Source organism: Cetorhinus maximus, chromosome 2 (assembly GCF_964194155.1).
Source record: "Cetorhinus maximus chromosome 2, sCetMax3.hap1.1, whole genome shotgun sequence".
In the NCBI taxonomy this organism is placed as follows: Eukaryota; Metazoa; Chordata; class Chondrichthyes; order Lamniformes; family Cetorhinidae; genus Cetorhinus; species Cetorhinus maximus.
In genome coordinates, this window is record NC_135880.1 from 134,055,843 (window position 1) to 134,072,017 (window position 16,175).

At 39.9% G+C, this 16,175-nt stretch overlaps 1 protein-coding gene across 5 annotated transcripts in view; it reads left to right on the top strand.

Moving 5' to 3' along the window:
• LOC144697613 (tudor domain-containing protein 7-like) overlaps positions 1-16,175 on the top strand; it is a 153,763-nt gene that overhangs the window by 122,721 nt on the left and 14,867 nt on the right. For 4 of the 5 annotated variants that reach the window (XM_078569671.1, XM_078569655.1, XM_078569647.1 and 1 more), the window contains 4 exons: positions 2,084-2,155; positions 4,934-5,020; positions 12,648-12,782; positions 16,032-16,142. In XM_078569671.1, coding sequence (XP_078425797.1) covers positions 2,084-2,155; positions 4,934-5,020; positions 12,648-12,782; positions 16,032-16,142 — 405 coding nt within the window. The remainder of the gene's footprint in view (positions 1-2,083; positions 2,156-4,933; positions 5,021-12,647; positions 12,783-16,031; positions 16,143-16,175) is intronic. The other variant, XM_078569666.1, reaches the window with a different exon arrangement.

Here is a 16,175-nt window from a genome sequence, read left to right on the forward strand (position 1 = left end):
CTAAATACTTGGAGGAGTATGGTTTGAGTTTCAGTACACCAGGAGAGATGGAGTCTGAAACTACTGGAGATGGTATTTGTGAACAGGCAAGGAAACTGGAGGAGGAAGGAAAGAGATGAGGGAGGCTGTTGTGGGAAGAGAGTTTGGGGAACACACAAAGCCTTTTGAACCAGGGTGGGGAGGGGCGGGGGAGGAATGGGTGTTGGTTAAGGTAAAAAGAGGCAAGGGCCCAGAGGTGAGGATAGCATTATCTGAAACCATTTGGCTGGAAATTGGTGCAGACAGGACACTTTCACCTTGCAGTTACATGGAAACTCGAGTAGCTGAAGAACATATCACATCCTGCCAATCAGAAGGTTCCCTTTATCCCTACTGTCTACTACCTCTGAACCAATTGCCAACTCAATTGTCATAAGTTTACCTCCAAATCTGAAATTTGGCAATAACCTCTTTGCACAAAGTTATGAAATGCCCTCTGGAAGTCTGTATAGAAATGTCCATTGACACACTCATCCTCCATACCAGTGATTTCCTCATAAAAGTCAGTAAATGAGTCAGAAATGACCGACCACACACACATCCATGCTGATGCACTTTGATCAGCTCATACTTGTCCAGATGCTCAGTCACTCTACCACTTATAAAGATTCCAGCAACTTCCCCATAACTGATAAACTGACTTATCTGTACTTAACTGTCTCCCTCCCTCCCTTAAATAATCAAGTGACATTTGCAATTTTGCAATCCAAAGGCAAATCCTGAATCTAGAAAAAATTATGCCTAATGCATCTGCAATTTCCTTACCTATTTTGGACAATTCACCAGGACCTGAAGTTTATCTCAAGTTCCATTATTTTCTCATTACCAATTTTTAAGAACTTGTATGTTAAATCCATTAGGTTCCTCCCCTTGACTTATTTTTAGATTCCCTTGTTCTGTTGGTACTTTATCCTCTTTCTCTACTGTGGAAATAGATACAAGGTACTCATTTAACTAGTCTGCCATTTCTCTTTTTTTGTCCCTTGTAGTCTCACTTTCTGTTTTAATTGGATCCACATTCCACTCTTTCTCAAATGTATTTGAGAAAGCTGTTAGCTTTGATATCATTGCAGCTTTATTTTTCTATAATTGTTTTTGTATTTTATTGCTCTTTTTACATTTATTGGTTACTTTATATAGCTCTCCTACTCAGCTGAATTTCTTCTTTCCCTTGTATTTGTGTAAGCCTTTCTTTGAGTTTAATGCTGCCTCCTACATCATTCGTTGACCATGGTTGTTTAGCTACACTACCAATGCTTTTGCCGTTTTAGGAGTATGCAGCATTTTTGTTTCCAACCAAATACTAATTTGAATACTTCCCATGATTTGTAGGTTTACCTTATAATACTTCAGCCCAGTTTACGATGACAAATCCATGTTTCATCCCTTGGCAGTTGTAAATTCAAATTTAAACTTTGGTTTGTTATTTTCCCTTCTCCCTCTCAAACCTCCTTTCAAATTCAATATCATGGTCACCATTGACAAGATATTCCCTTGTCGTTAGATTATTTATTAATTCTGGTTCATTATTCATCACTAAATCTAGCATGACTTTATGATGATCCTGTTATATACTTTGATTACATGGTGCTCATTGGAGGAACACATGAATGCATTAAGATGATTTGGCATTGATGCACCTTTTCTGGGAGGAGTGAAAGTTTGAGTTCAAGCAGTTTGGTCTCTGCTTGGGGTTTTCTTTTGACAGGGAATAGAGTGGTCCTTCCTGTTCAATAACATTAATTGGGTTGATTTTGCTTGCCAGGGATGGGGCATTTTTGCTGGTTTGCATTCTCCCAAGAGCTGGCTTAGATTTTCAGGGTTGTTCTGAGGGCTTGGTATTTTTTCAGTTCTAAGTGGATACCAAACACCACCCTTATAAATTGGGATTTGTCCCAGATATGTTTAAGCCACATTTCTTTTGGTGGGAATCCTGCTCTCTCCTTCGATTCCTCTATTTGCAGAAGTGTGTATTGTATTATTAATCATGTTGAATTTTATAGATATAAGAAAGAAGTAATAATGTAATTTATATTTTGTGCAGTGTATGAAACATACTGATTCAGGCAGACCATGCCACGATAAGGGTCCTTCATCTTTACTTGTGCATTATCAGGTCAGATGCTCATAGGATATAAATAGTATCCCGCACTTGCTCATTGTATATTCTCTGTTTTCAAATTTGAATTTCTGTAGTGTCTAGTGCATTTTCACTTTAACTGTGAAACAACTATTCCAGTCTCTTGGCCAGAATTGGCCCACCTTATTTTTTCTCAACAAGTTTACATGAAGCACTATACAAGTACAAGCAAAATCAGCTTTATCCACAGAAAAAACACGTCATCAATTCACAGCTTAAGCTAGATACCTTGTAGGTCACTCAGATAAAATACAATGAGCCTGTTTCAGTATGGTGTGTTCTCTAGTTACACAAACCAATTTTAATCAAGTAAATATTTCTGATTTGCGCAGAATACATCCAAATGCTGCTTTTCCTTGTACAAAAAACTAATCATTACCAATGATTAAATTACTAGTGCACATCTTTTGGCTTCAAACCATCTTGTTCTGTAAGGACATGGCTCCAGCTATAAGGGCAGAGCAAAGAAATCGGACAGTCAGAATCTAGATAGAAAAAAAATTGAAATCCAGCCAGTTTCTTATATTTTTTTAAACTAAAACTAATTGAAACAGACCCCTTAATGATGTGCCTTCCCTAACTTTTCCTGATTCCTTCTCTATGTTCAGGAAGGGAATTGGGAATAGCTAAGGTGATTTGCTTTTCCAAAATATCAGTACAGAATAACATGGATCTAATTGATCACACATGCTCATTGTCCCACCCAAAGAAAGCAGAAAACACAGCTCCATATAGCATCCCATCACCTTCTTGGGAAGACTGTGTTTTACAAACAATGGATTGCTTTTCAAACATAGTCACTATTGTGCATGCAAACACAGTAGCCACTTTGTGTGCTGCAAGGTTCCACAAATAGAAAATAGATGAAAGACTAAATACCTCTGTTTTTGGTTCGGGAAGAAATATTGTCCAGGACACCAGTAAAATCCCTGCCCTTTGAATTCTGAGTATGCAGCTGAGCGCTCAGTTTTATTGTCTCATCTGAAGGACACCACTCCCAACAATGCAGTAGCCTCTCAAGAATGCATTGAATACCTAAATTATGTGCTCAAGTCTGAAGGGGAGCTTGAGTCCATGACCTTTTTATTAGAGATGAGTGTGCTACCAAAAGAGCCAAGCTGACAGATATAGGCCACCTCAATCACTTTTGAAATCTGAACATTTGAAAGCTATTTGTTAATTTAACCAGCAGCCCATATGACTACAGCGCTAACAACGCTCAGAAAAATGCAGCCCACTTGACTGGCATCCATCACCTTAAATATTAATTCCCTCCACATTCAGAACTGCAGTATATAACACGACGTGTGCTGCAGCAACTCACCAAGGCTTCTTCAATAATATCTCCTAATTCTGTGACCTCTACTGCCTAGAAGTACTCGGGCAGCAGGTGCACAAGAACATCACCATCTCCAAAGTTCCTCTTCATGTCACATACCATACTGACTTGGAAATAAATTGCTATTCCTTCATTGCTCAGTCAACATCATGGAACTCCCTACCTAACAGCAACATTGTGGGAGTACCTTCAACATACAGAAGACGGTGGTTCAAGAAGGCAGCTAATCACCACCTTCTCGAGAGCAACTAGGGATGGGTAATAAATGCTGCCTTAGCAACGATGTCCATATTCCCTGAGTTAATTAAACAAAAACAGCAAATGTCAAGTGTGCTATTTGACTGTAGAAAGCATTGCAGTCAAACTTCATTCTGATGCCCACAAGTAGGCAATTTACAGATAAAGATAAATAGCCTATCTCAATTACTTTGAAATTTTGAACACTAAAAGGCCAGATAAAGATGTTGGCTCGTGACCGAAGCTCAGAGGGAGCCTAACTGCTTGCCTAGCTGACAGCTAAGCAGCAGAGATGCAAGATCAAACTGGGACCATTTGGTCATTTATAACTGAGCATCAAAGAGTTCCTTTTTTTTTAAATGCTCACTTGCCTCCTTCCACTAAAATTTCCCAGCTGCTTGACTGTACCAATTTCCACCATCATTATTTATATTAAATCTACAAAACTTCCTATAGCTCCCTCCCCCTCCACTAAACCATTTAGATGCAACTTTTTTAAAAGAAATTCAGGCCTCCGGGTAGTTTTCTCTCTTCCACTTGGCAGATGCCTGATTCATGTTCCCTCCCCAAGCAAACTGATATTGAAAATTCATCTCAAAATTGCTTTCCCATTCTAAATTATATCTACCCTCATTTTCAAATACACAGTGGTGCAGTGCTCTAATAAGCATACCTTTTGTACATTGTTATGTCGACCAGATGTATCCTGCGGAAGTGACTGTTCCACAGAGCATCTAGTTAAGTTTGGGCTACGCAATCATAAGTGAGATGACCAATTGTGTAGTATGGTCCTCACCACTTAAACCACCCAGGTTTAAATTTGGCAAATTATGCTAACTAATTTCTGTTATTGCCCATTACAAAGTTGATACTTGCAGCTTTTTGATGGCACTGAGTATTTTGAGCAGAAACATGCATGGAATGATTTAGAGAAGAAAGTTTGAGCAAATGAGCAGTACATATTAATTCAGTATGCCTCTTCTATAAGAAGGCACAGATTTTCTTGAGGGTAATGTCACGTCTATTTCAAAGTTTTGTTAGTGTCAACTTTTTGATCATGTAAATTCTAAGTGGTGGGGACAATATATAATGAGTTAATTGATACATTTTATGATTTGCACTGTGTACTAAAGACCACTAATTCATAATTTACTTTCATGAACCTTGTTTAATTACAGCAAATCACATCGGAATATTTTGTCTCATTACCTTTCTGTGGTAAGCGCTGTTTAGCACGATGGCGAGGGAAATGGGCACGGGTAGAGGTAAGTCTGTGCCAATTAAAATGGACCTAGTTCTGATTTTCTTTTCAGTATTTTTATCTTTTGCCACTAGCAGTGGAGAGAATGCCATTTCCAATATTTTATCCCTTTCCTTAAAAGTCTGTCTCATCCTGGGGTACAGCTCCTAAATGATGTTGTTTCCATTATATTTGTCACCCTTCATTTTAGCTATTTGTCACATGGACCATTCCAGAAGATCTTTAGCCCTGTCTCCTGGTACATTTCCAGCAGTGATCACTGGAGCAGGAGCTCTGCCCTTGTTTTATTTATCACCCTTCACCCCATGGGATACCAGTGATTATCACCCACTTACCGCTGCCCTGATTCAATGCATCAACACAGACCAGAGATTGTACCTGGGTCCTTATAATAAGGCTCACCCATTTCCACCCAATGCAATTTAATTGCTCACAGCCAGTGGAACAATTTGTAATTTATTCCAAAAGCGAGGAAAACCTAAGTGTTCCACGATATCACTACATTGTCTTTATATAATAACTGCAAATGTAATTTTAAACAATTATAAGTTCAGAGGCAGTTTTAATTTTCATTATTGCACATCAGCTGTCTTTCACTTGTCCAAATTTGACAATATGAGATCTTAATCTCAACCAGGGATTAAATATGAGAAGCAAGCATTTGTACTTGTGTAAATATTTAACGGACTCCCGTTCATTACAGTAAGAAGAAAGGTGATGCCAACGTGAATGTTTCCAAACATTTGAAAATGACAGGCATAAAAAGACCAGCTTGTCCATCAAACCTACCCCACACCACAATAGTTCGACCTTCATGGCTAAATACTCCTTTCCTCCTTTCTGCCAACCCCCCACTCACCCCACCACACACTCATTCCCACAGTCCTGGTATAATATCCTGGGAGAAATTTATTACAAAGTCTAATTAGTGAAAAAATACTCTCAAATTTCTCTCCAACCCCTTCAGGTGATCAAACCATTCAAGAAGATCACATGAACTAATTGTTACCCATAAAGACACGTGCCTTCAACATGATGCATTCTTTGTCCCAAGCAGGAACCGATCCAGCTCCCTCTCGATGGCATACAGAGTGTCAGCACCCACCACACCTACCAGCAATGCATTCAAGAGGTTCACTACTCTCTGGGAAAGAAGAGTCACCTAACATCCAGTCTATTCCTACTCTTGTACAGTTTGAACTAATGCCCCAGGCCCTCCTCAGTTTGCTAAACTGGAATAATTTATTAATAGGGACAATATCCAGCGCTTCAATAATTTTATAAAGCTCTATCAGGACAATTCTTAAGTCTATGCTGTTCAGAAATAAATAGACCGAGGTTCTTGACCCTGAGTGACTGAGGATCTTTAAGCTAGGCATCATTTTTGTAGCTTTCCTCTGGTCCTTTTTCCAAGGCCACTACATCACCTACCCTGTGGGGTATTGAAACTGGCCACATACAGTCTGACCAGAAAATAGTGTCAAAATAGTGTGCTTTTATTTATATTGAATGGTTCTATTAATGGAACCCAGTGTCTCAGATTTCACTACAGTTTGTCTACATCGGTAATAAACCTTCAGGAGGTGTATATTTGATTTAGTATTTGTGATAAAATTAGTACCTTTTTGTAAACTAGGATGTATCAAAACATTGATTTTTTTTTCTAACCAAATTGTATACAATATCAGTCACTCATTGCAAAATTAGTATCAACTGAGGCTAGAATAGGAAATCATATTCAGGAATATAATCAAAGATATTCTCACCTTTCCAATTCAAGTTTCAAACAGCTCAAAAGATAACCATGGTTGAAGAGGATCTTTTGGCCCATCTTTAATTCATCCAGAAAGATGCCAAATCCCCCCCTATCCCACCATCCAGTTGTGTATCAGATGATTCCAGGGTTTTCACTTCCACAACGGTCCAGAAGTCGAATGTGTTGGTAATGCTGTGAAGAAGTATTTCCTGATATGTGTCCAAAATATACCATGTACTGATTCAATCTGTCTCTCCTTGTACCACATTCACTATTTAATCTAAAGTAATATTATGGGTTTAGATTTTGCATTACATAGAATTGCAAAAAAATTACAAATGAAGTGCACGTAGCTCCACCATGCTGTTTTAATTCAATGTTATTACAATTACATAGCTCGTCCATGAGGTTTTTCCCTGCATGGCTGATGCTTTGTGACTACAAAGCTGAAAAAAGAAATAATTTTATTAAGAGCCTCCATCCCACTGAGGAAGCTTCAAGCCAATCCATATCCAACAATATGGGAAGACGGTGGCATAGTGGCAATTTCATTGAGTTGGTAATCAAGAGGCCCAGGCTAATGCTGTGAGGACATGGGTTCAAATTCTACCATGGCAATTCAATTAATAAAATGTAGAATATAAAGCTAGTCTCAACAATGGTGACCATGAAACTATCATAGATTGTTGTACAAACACATCTGATTAACTAATATCCCTCAAGGGAAGGAAATCTGCCATCTGACCTACATGTGACTCCAGACCCTGAGCAATGTGGTTGACTCTTAACTGCCCTCTGAAATGAACTGGCAAGGTACTCATTTCAAAGGGCAATTAGAGATGGGCAACAAATTCTGGCCTTACCAGCAATGCCCACATCCCATGAAAGAATAAATAAAACAACCCACAAGTTTCTAAAAGGAATAAGGTCAATTTGCCTAATCTCCCAATGTTAATGAAAAAAATTCCAGGGTCCGCATCAACATCTTCGCCAAAAACTAATCAGTTCTTCCTTGGGCCATACCCGATCTGTGTACTAAGTTTCATTGTAATTTGTCCATTTGTTTTTGAGATACATTGTTTACAGACAAACAGACTAACAAATGGGGGCAAAAACATTCCCTTTGCCCATCTTTAGTGGTGGAGATAATAACACAAACCAAGCTGTTTGGCCCAACTAGATAATGTTGGTTTTTATCTTCCATACAAGTAGCAGTCCTAATCCCAAATGCCCACTATATAGTCGTTGCTATTCTTCCATCTTCGTAAACAGATGGATGTGCAGCAAATCCATTGGTAATGGACTAGTTTCATATGGTGCACTTTTGCTGATGGCCGAAGAGACCAATCCCTGTGAGGCAGGTTCTGCCACAAGTGAGATGGTTATCAGGTGTCATTGTAAGGTGCTGTTTTTGGCATTGTGCCTGTTGTTAAGCTGGTGAAGCCACTGATCATCTTGGTGGCATACACAGGCACACAGATAATGTCACTATTTCCCTCTGTTGGCTAGTGTATCCCATGTGTAAAAATCAATGTTTAGAATCTTTGCTTGCCAGCATCCTTCAAGTAGAGCTTTGGGTGTTCTACTGGTCTTCTGGCTCTGGCTACCTCACCATACAGAATATTCTTGGCAATGCTTCCATCTTCCATCCTGCGAACATGCCCAAGCCAGCAAAGTCGCCTCTGCTTGATAAGTACTAGCATACTTGGGAGATTTGCCTTTGAGAAGACTGTTGCATTTGTGATTTTGTCCTTCCATGAGATGCCAAGAACATGCAGCAACCTTTAAGAATGAAAAATGTTGAGTTTTCTTGATAGCTGTAAGTCATCCCTATATCACAGCAGTACAACAAGGTGCTGACAACACCTACCTTATAAACCAGCATCTTGGTCCTTATAAACCAGCATCTTGGTCCTAAGAGTCAGCTTTTTCCTTGGGTGTTTTTCCATGCATATTTCATGAGTTGGCCAAAGGTGGTAGCTGCTTTCCCTATGCATGTATCAAGTTCCACGTCAAGATTCTGTCTATCACTGTGGCCCCAAGGTAGCAGAATTTGCTAACCACTTCCAGCAGTGCTGTTTAGTGTGAGTGAGAGCAGTGATGTGATGACTGCAACCACTTGATGCTTATAGTAAGAGAGAACAAGTTACAGGCATGGTAGAGACAATCTGTAAGTCTTTGTAATTGAGTTTCAGTGTGAGCAATTAGGATGGCATTATCAGTTCAGATCCAAAAGTGCTGTATTTCTTCAGCTTCAGTCTGGAAAGATTATAGAGCTTGTCATCTGATTTAGTATGCAGGTAAACTCCTTGCATATCTGCAGGGAAAGCAGAAGTCAGCATGGCAAAGAAAATACGAAACAAAGTGGAGGCTAGCACACAACGTATTTCACCCCACTCTTCGCCGTGAAACCATCAGAAGTGGTGCCATCAAACTACAGGCATTTTTAAAAATGTATTCTTTCTCAGGATGTGGACATCACTAGCTAGGCCAGCATTTGTTATCCATTCCTAATTGCCCTTGAGAAAGTGCTGGTGATTTGCCTTCTTGAACCACTGCAGTCCATATAGTGTAGGTACACCCACAGTTAGGAAGGGAGTTCCAGAATTTTGACCCAGCGACAGTGAAGGAATGGCAATATAGTTCAAAGTCAAGATAATGTTTAGCTTGGAGGGGAGGTTGCAGATAGTGGTGTTTCCATGCATTTGCTGTTCTCGTCTTTCTAGGTAGTAGAGATTGCAAGTTTGGAAGGTGCTATCGAAGGAGCCTTAGTGAGTTGCTACAATACATAATGTATATGGCATACACTGCTGCCACTGTGTAAAGGTAGTGGAGGGAGTGAATGTTTAAGATGAGAGAAGGGATACCAATCAAGCAGGCTGCTTTGCCCTGGATGATGTAGAGCTTCTTGAGTGTTGTCGGAGCTGCACTCATTCAGGCATGTGGAGAATATTCAATTACACCCCTGACTTGTGCTGTGTAGATAATGGACTTTGGGAAGTCAGAAAGTGAGTTATTCGCCACAGAATTCCCAACCTCTGACCTGCTCTTGTAGCCACTGTATTTATTTGGCTGGTCCAGTTGAGTTTCTGGTCAATGGTAAGCCCCCAGGATGTTGATGATAAGGGAATTCACGGATGGCAATGCTATTGAATGTCAAGGGGAGATTGTTAGATTCTCTCTTGTTGGAAATGGTTGCTGCCTGGCACTTGTGTAGCTCGAATGTTACTTGCCACTTATCAGCCCAAGCCTGAATGTTGTCCAGGTCTTGCTACATATAGAAATGGACTGCTTCAGTATCTGCAGAGTCATGAATGGTACTGAACATTGTGTAAACATCAGCAAACATCCCCACTTCTGACCTTATGACAGAGGGAAGATCATCGATGAAGCAGGTGAAGATGGTTGGCCCTAAGACACTACCCTGAGGAACTCCTGCAGTGATATCCTGCGACTGAAATGACCTCAAAAATGCACAACTATCTTCCTTTGTGATAGGTATGACTCCAATCAGTGTAGAGTTTTGCTCCTGAGTCCCACTGACTTCAATTTGTTAGGGTTCCTTGATGCCACACACTGTCAAATGTTGCCTTGATGTCAAGGACAGTCACTCTCATGCCACCTCATGAATTCAGCTCATTTGTTCATGTTTGGACCAAAGGTGTAATGAGGTCAGGAGCTGTGTGGTCCTTGTAGAACCCAAACTGAGCATCACCTGAGCAGGTTATTGTTGTGTAAGTGCTGCTTGGTAGCACTGATGATGATACCAATCATTTACTTTGCCGATGCTTGAGAGTAGACTGATGGGATGGTATTTAGCCGCGTTGGATTTGTCCTGCTTTTTGTGAACCTGCTTTTTGTCCACCGTCATTCACGACCGGCAGGACTCCAGAGCTTTGATCTGATCCATCGGTTGTGGGGTCGCTTGGCTCTGTCTATCACATGCTGCTTCTGCTGTTTGGCATGCCAGTGATTCCAAGTTGTAGCTTCACCAGATTAACACCTCGTTTTAGATATGCTTTATGCTGCTCCTGGCACACTCTCCTGCACTCTTCATTGAATCAGGGTTGATAATAGAGTGAAGCAAATGCCAGGCCATGAGGTTACAGATTGTGGTTAAATACAGTGTTGTTGCTGAAAGCCCATTGTGCCTCATGGATACTCAGTTTTGAGTTGCTTGATCAGCTAGAAATCTATCCTATTTAGCACAGTAGGTACCACACAACACGGTGGAGTGTATCCTTAATGTGAAGAAGGGACTTCATTTCCACAAGGACTGTGGTCACTCTTACCAATACTATCACGGACAGATGCATGTTGTCCTGAAAGGAGCAGATGAGACTAAGGAGCTTTAGTGGACAACCAATTTCCTCCCAAATCTTGAAAAGTCATGCGCCACTGATAGTGTTGAATACTTTGTGAGATCTATGAAAGCTAGGTGTTCTCTACGTTTCTCTTGTTGCTGGCTTATGGAGAAGATCGTGCCCACTGTAGATCTACCAGCACGGAAACCGCACTGTGCTTCTGGATACACTCATAAGTAACTGCAAGTTGATGGAGTCTTTTAACCATGACCCCGGCAAAGTCCTTCCCTGTGACACTGTGGAGTGAGATGCCCCTGTATTTGTTGCAATCTCTTCTGTCATCTTTGTTTTGTATAATGTGATCATTTTTGCACAGTGCACCTCTTGTAGATTGGATCCTGTCCTCCAACAGAGGAGGAGGGCACAAAGGTGTGGTAAGAGGTGGGACATTCTGTGCTTAAGCAGTTTGGCTGGAATTCACAGGTACTCACTTCCTATATGGACCTTCTATCCTATTTTCTTTCAATTGCCTATCCTATTTTAAACTGCTCACATGAACTCTGATCAATTAATAACTCCAATAGTGTATTTCACAACCCGCTCTTGAGGGGAAAAACTCTTACTCTCAGTCCTCGTATTAAAAAACAAGTCCCCTCATTGTAAGCTCCACAATCACTTGGCGCAGTCTGTTTCTAAGTACCATCTCCCACCCCTTCATAATTTTAAAGGACTCCTTGATCACCCTGTAACCTCTACTGTTATAGTGAAAACTGTCTCAATTTTTGCAACTATTTTATAAACTCCTAAGGTCACCTCTTGGTTTCCTCCTTTCCAGGCTGAAAAAACCCAACTTCTTCAGTCTTACTTCAGACTTGGTTTTGCTGATGTTCATAATACATTGTGTCTCTTCATGTGGTGTTTTTTATGCAGGTCATTCTAATAAACACAATACCCCACAAACTGTTGCCATTTTTTCCCTTTATTACAAGTTAGGTGTATTTGCTCAGTACTTGAAGGACAAAAGGTCTTTTGTATGGAGGATCAGCTTTCTTAATTTTACTGTCAGAAATGTGCCACCATTAAGAGTTGCTGAGCATAGAACCCAAACAGTTCAACATTCAGAGAAAGAAAATCAGGGTCAGTTATCTTGCCAATGAGAATGGGAAAAGCCCTGCAATTTAATTGCCTGAAGAGGCAGTGGAACAGGCTCGAGGATTGAATGGCTCACTCTTGTTCATGTGGTCTTAAGTGTTGGAGTGATGTTGGCACCTGTGGAGCCACACCCTAGCGAGAGAGGGGAAATTCCAAGTTAGAAGAAAAACTTTCCCAGTTTCTCAGTATAAGGAATGCTACTTTTCAATATGACATTTTAAACAGCTGATAGTCAAAGAATACAAAACAGAATATCTGGAAGAGCAACTTTATGGATAATAACTTGTATTACAGAAATTTTGATTGTAGGTTGGATATACCATATTTTTTAAAAAAAACTAAAGCAGGATGGATAGTCTTTCATGTGTGGTATGTTTCTGTTGATATTCTTAACAATTTAAACATCTTGCTTTTTTAAGATTACCAATGTGCATGGTACACGAGTTGTGGATATCCTATTCTTGGATACAGGAATAGTTGCATCTGTTGCAGTGTCAGAGCTAAGAGAAATTCCATCTCCACTTCTTCAGGATTCTGTATCCATACCACCTCAGGTAATGGTGAATATGTGAAGTACTTTTTGTACCATTACAATGCAATAACAAAGCACATGAGCATAGGAGGCCATTCAGCCCAACAAGTCTGCACCAGCGTTTATGCTCCACACAAGCCACCTCCCAACCTGCTTCATCTAACCCCATCAATATATTCTCCTATTCCTTTCTTCCCCTCTTCCTCATGGTTATCTAGGTTCCCCTTAAGTCCATCTGTGCTGTTTCCCGCAAGCCACTCCTGTGACAGCATGTTCCACATTCTAACCACTCTGAGTAAAGAGGTCTCTCCCCAGTTCCCTATTGGATTTATTAGTGACTATTTTACATTCGTGACCCTCTAGTTCTGGTTTCGCCTTCAGGTGGAAACATGTTCTCTCTGTCAAGCCTATCAAAACATTTCATAATTTTAAAGATCTTTATCTGGTCACACCTCGGTCCTTTCTAGAGAAGAGAGACCCAACCTGTTCAATCTTTCCTGCTAGGTATAACCTTTCAGATCTGTTATTTTAGTAAATCTCTTTTTTCCACCATCCCGAGTGCCTTTGTATCCTTCTTATGATATGGAGACCCAAATATACATAGTACTCGAAAGTGGTCTAACCAAGATTCTATGTAAGTTTAACTTAACTTTTCTGCTTTTTGACTCGGTCTCTCTAGAAATGAATCCCATTGTTTTGTTTGTGTTTTTCTGGCCTTGGTAACCTGCATAGCTGCTTTAGTGAATTGTTTATCTGTATCCAGATCCCTCTGACCTTTACTTGTTTTAGACACATCTTCCTACCAAAATGTATTACATCACACTTGGCTATATTGAAATTTATTTGTCAATTACAAACCCATTCTGTAAGTTTATTAATGTCTTCCTGTATTATGGTGCAGTACCCCTCTATTAAGCACACTCCCAATTTGGTGTGATTGACAAATATGAAATTGTACTTCTAATTCTTGACTCTGAATCATTTATGTAAATTGTGAACAACACTGGTGCGAGCACCCATCCTTGTGGAAAACTTCCTACCTTCTGCCAATTTGAATAACTAGATTATTATAGTTACTGATAAGATTGAAGTACTTAGAAAGTAACTTTGATTTTGAAATTAATTTAGAGTGACGTTTCTCTCTCATTCAATAAATATGGTAATATATTTCAAATAAATGCAATACTCCAAATGAATCAAAGCCAAAGGGTTCCCAACTACAGCAAGAATGCAATTCTGTTCATAATGAGGTATTTTCTTGCTGCTTCTCAATTTGTAAAAATGTTCTATGTTAATATAATTTCCTTGAGTTCAAATGCACAGTAGGAGCCTTGAGAATATATCAAATGGCAAACAAGTAGCTCTTATGAGGTCCATGTATTTTCTTTCTGGGGATTGAGGTTGATGGATGGATGGCCTGCATTCTAGGTTCTTAAAGGAAGTGGCTGCAGAGATGGCGGATGCATTAGTTGTAATCTTCCAAAATTCCCTAGGTTCTGAAAAGGTCCCAGCAGATAGGAATGCTGCAAATGTAACGCCATTATTCAAGAAAGGAGGGAAACAGAAAGCAAGAAATATAGACCAGTTAGTCTTATCTCATTGCTAAGATGCTAGAACCCATTATTAAGAGGTCGTCAGACATTTAGAAAAGCATGATAGAATCAGGCAGAGTCAGTATGGTTCTGTGAAAGTGAAATTTACCAGAATTCTTTTGAGGATGTAAAAAACAAGGTGGATAAAGGGCAATCAGTTGATGTGGTGTATTTTGATTTCCAAAGGCATTTGATAAAGTGCCACATAAAAGGTTACTGCACAAGAAAAGAGCTCATGGTGTTGGGAGCGTTGCATCAGCACGTTTAAGAGGATTGGCCAACTAACAGGAAACAGTTAGAATAAATTGATTATTTTCAGGTTGATAAGCTGTAGAGATCAGTGCTGGGGCCTCAACAATTTAAGATCTACATTAATGACTTGGATGAAGAGACCGACTGTTTGTAGTCAAATTTATTGATGTTACAAAGATAGGCAGGAACTTGTGAGGAGAATGCCAAGTGTCTTCAAAGGGATAGCAATAGGTTAATTGAGTGGGAAAAAATTTGGCAGATGGAGTATAATGTGGGAAAATATGAGGTTGGACACTTTGACAGGAAGGTTAGAAAAGCAGAGTATTATTTAAATGGAGAGAGACTGTCAGAATGCTGCAGTACAGAGGGATCTGGGTGTCCATGTACATGAATCATGAAAAGTTAGCACACAGGTACAGCTGGTAATTAGGAACGCAAATAGAATATTGGCTTTTATTGCAAGGGGGACAGAATATAAAAGTAGGGAAGTGTTGCTACAACTGTACAAGGCATTGTTGAGATAATAGATTAGAGTCGGGTGAACAGTTTTGGACTCCTTAATTAAGGAGGGATATACTTTCATTGGAAACAGTTCAGAGAAGGTTCAGTAGCCTGATTTCTGGGATGAATTAGTTGCATTATGAGGAAAGGTTGAGCAGTTTGGGCCTATATTCATTGCAGTTTAGAAGAATGAGAGGTGCCCTTATTGAACCACATAAGATTCTGAGGGGGCTTGACAGAGTAGATACAGAGAGAATGTTTCCTTTCATTTGGGGAATCTAGAACTAGGGGCACAGTTTAAAAATAAGGGGTCTCCTATTTAAGACAGATGAGAATTTTCTTCTGAGGGTCATTAGTCTTTGGTATTCTCTTTTCAAGTGAGCAATGGAGCCTGGGTCATTGAATATATTGAAGGCTGAACTAGACAGATGTTTAATCAACAAGGGAGTCGAGGGTTATGGAGGTGCAGGCAGGAAAATGGAGCTAAAGCCACAGTCAGATCAACAGTGATCTACTTGAATGGCAGAGCAGGCTTGATGGTCCAAATGGCCTATTCCTGCTCTTATTTCTTTGATCTTATCATATGTAGGTATTGTGTATCTGCATATATCCCCTCCTACCTCCCAACCCCTTTCCTAATTGTCTCCCTTCTTCTGAAAGCAGTGTCTCACACAGTGGTATAATTTTACAGATCTTGGCAACCCTTTAAGACCTCATCCAAGTGGACATTCTTCATGTGGCAGTGATATTAATGGGTTATTGCATCGTAGACAGAACAGCTGAGTTTGATCATGTCTTCACCTGAGTTTCACAAAGATATCTTTCAGAAGGGATCGTTGATTAGTGACTAGGAACAGAAATCTTAAATTTGTAGACATGACAGGTTATATTTTAGAATTTGATTGTGGCAATTGCTTCTTTCTTAGGCCATAAAGTGCTGCTTGGCAGACCTCACGTTTAATATTGGCATGTGGACACCGGATGCAGTACTGTGGCTTAGAGACACTGTGTTAAACTGCTCTGATTGCAGCATTAAGGTAAATGTAGGATGAATGCAGCATTAAGGTAAA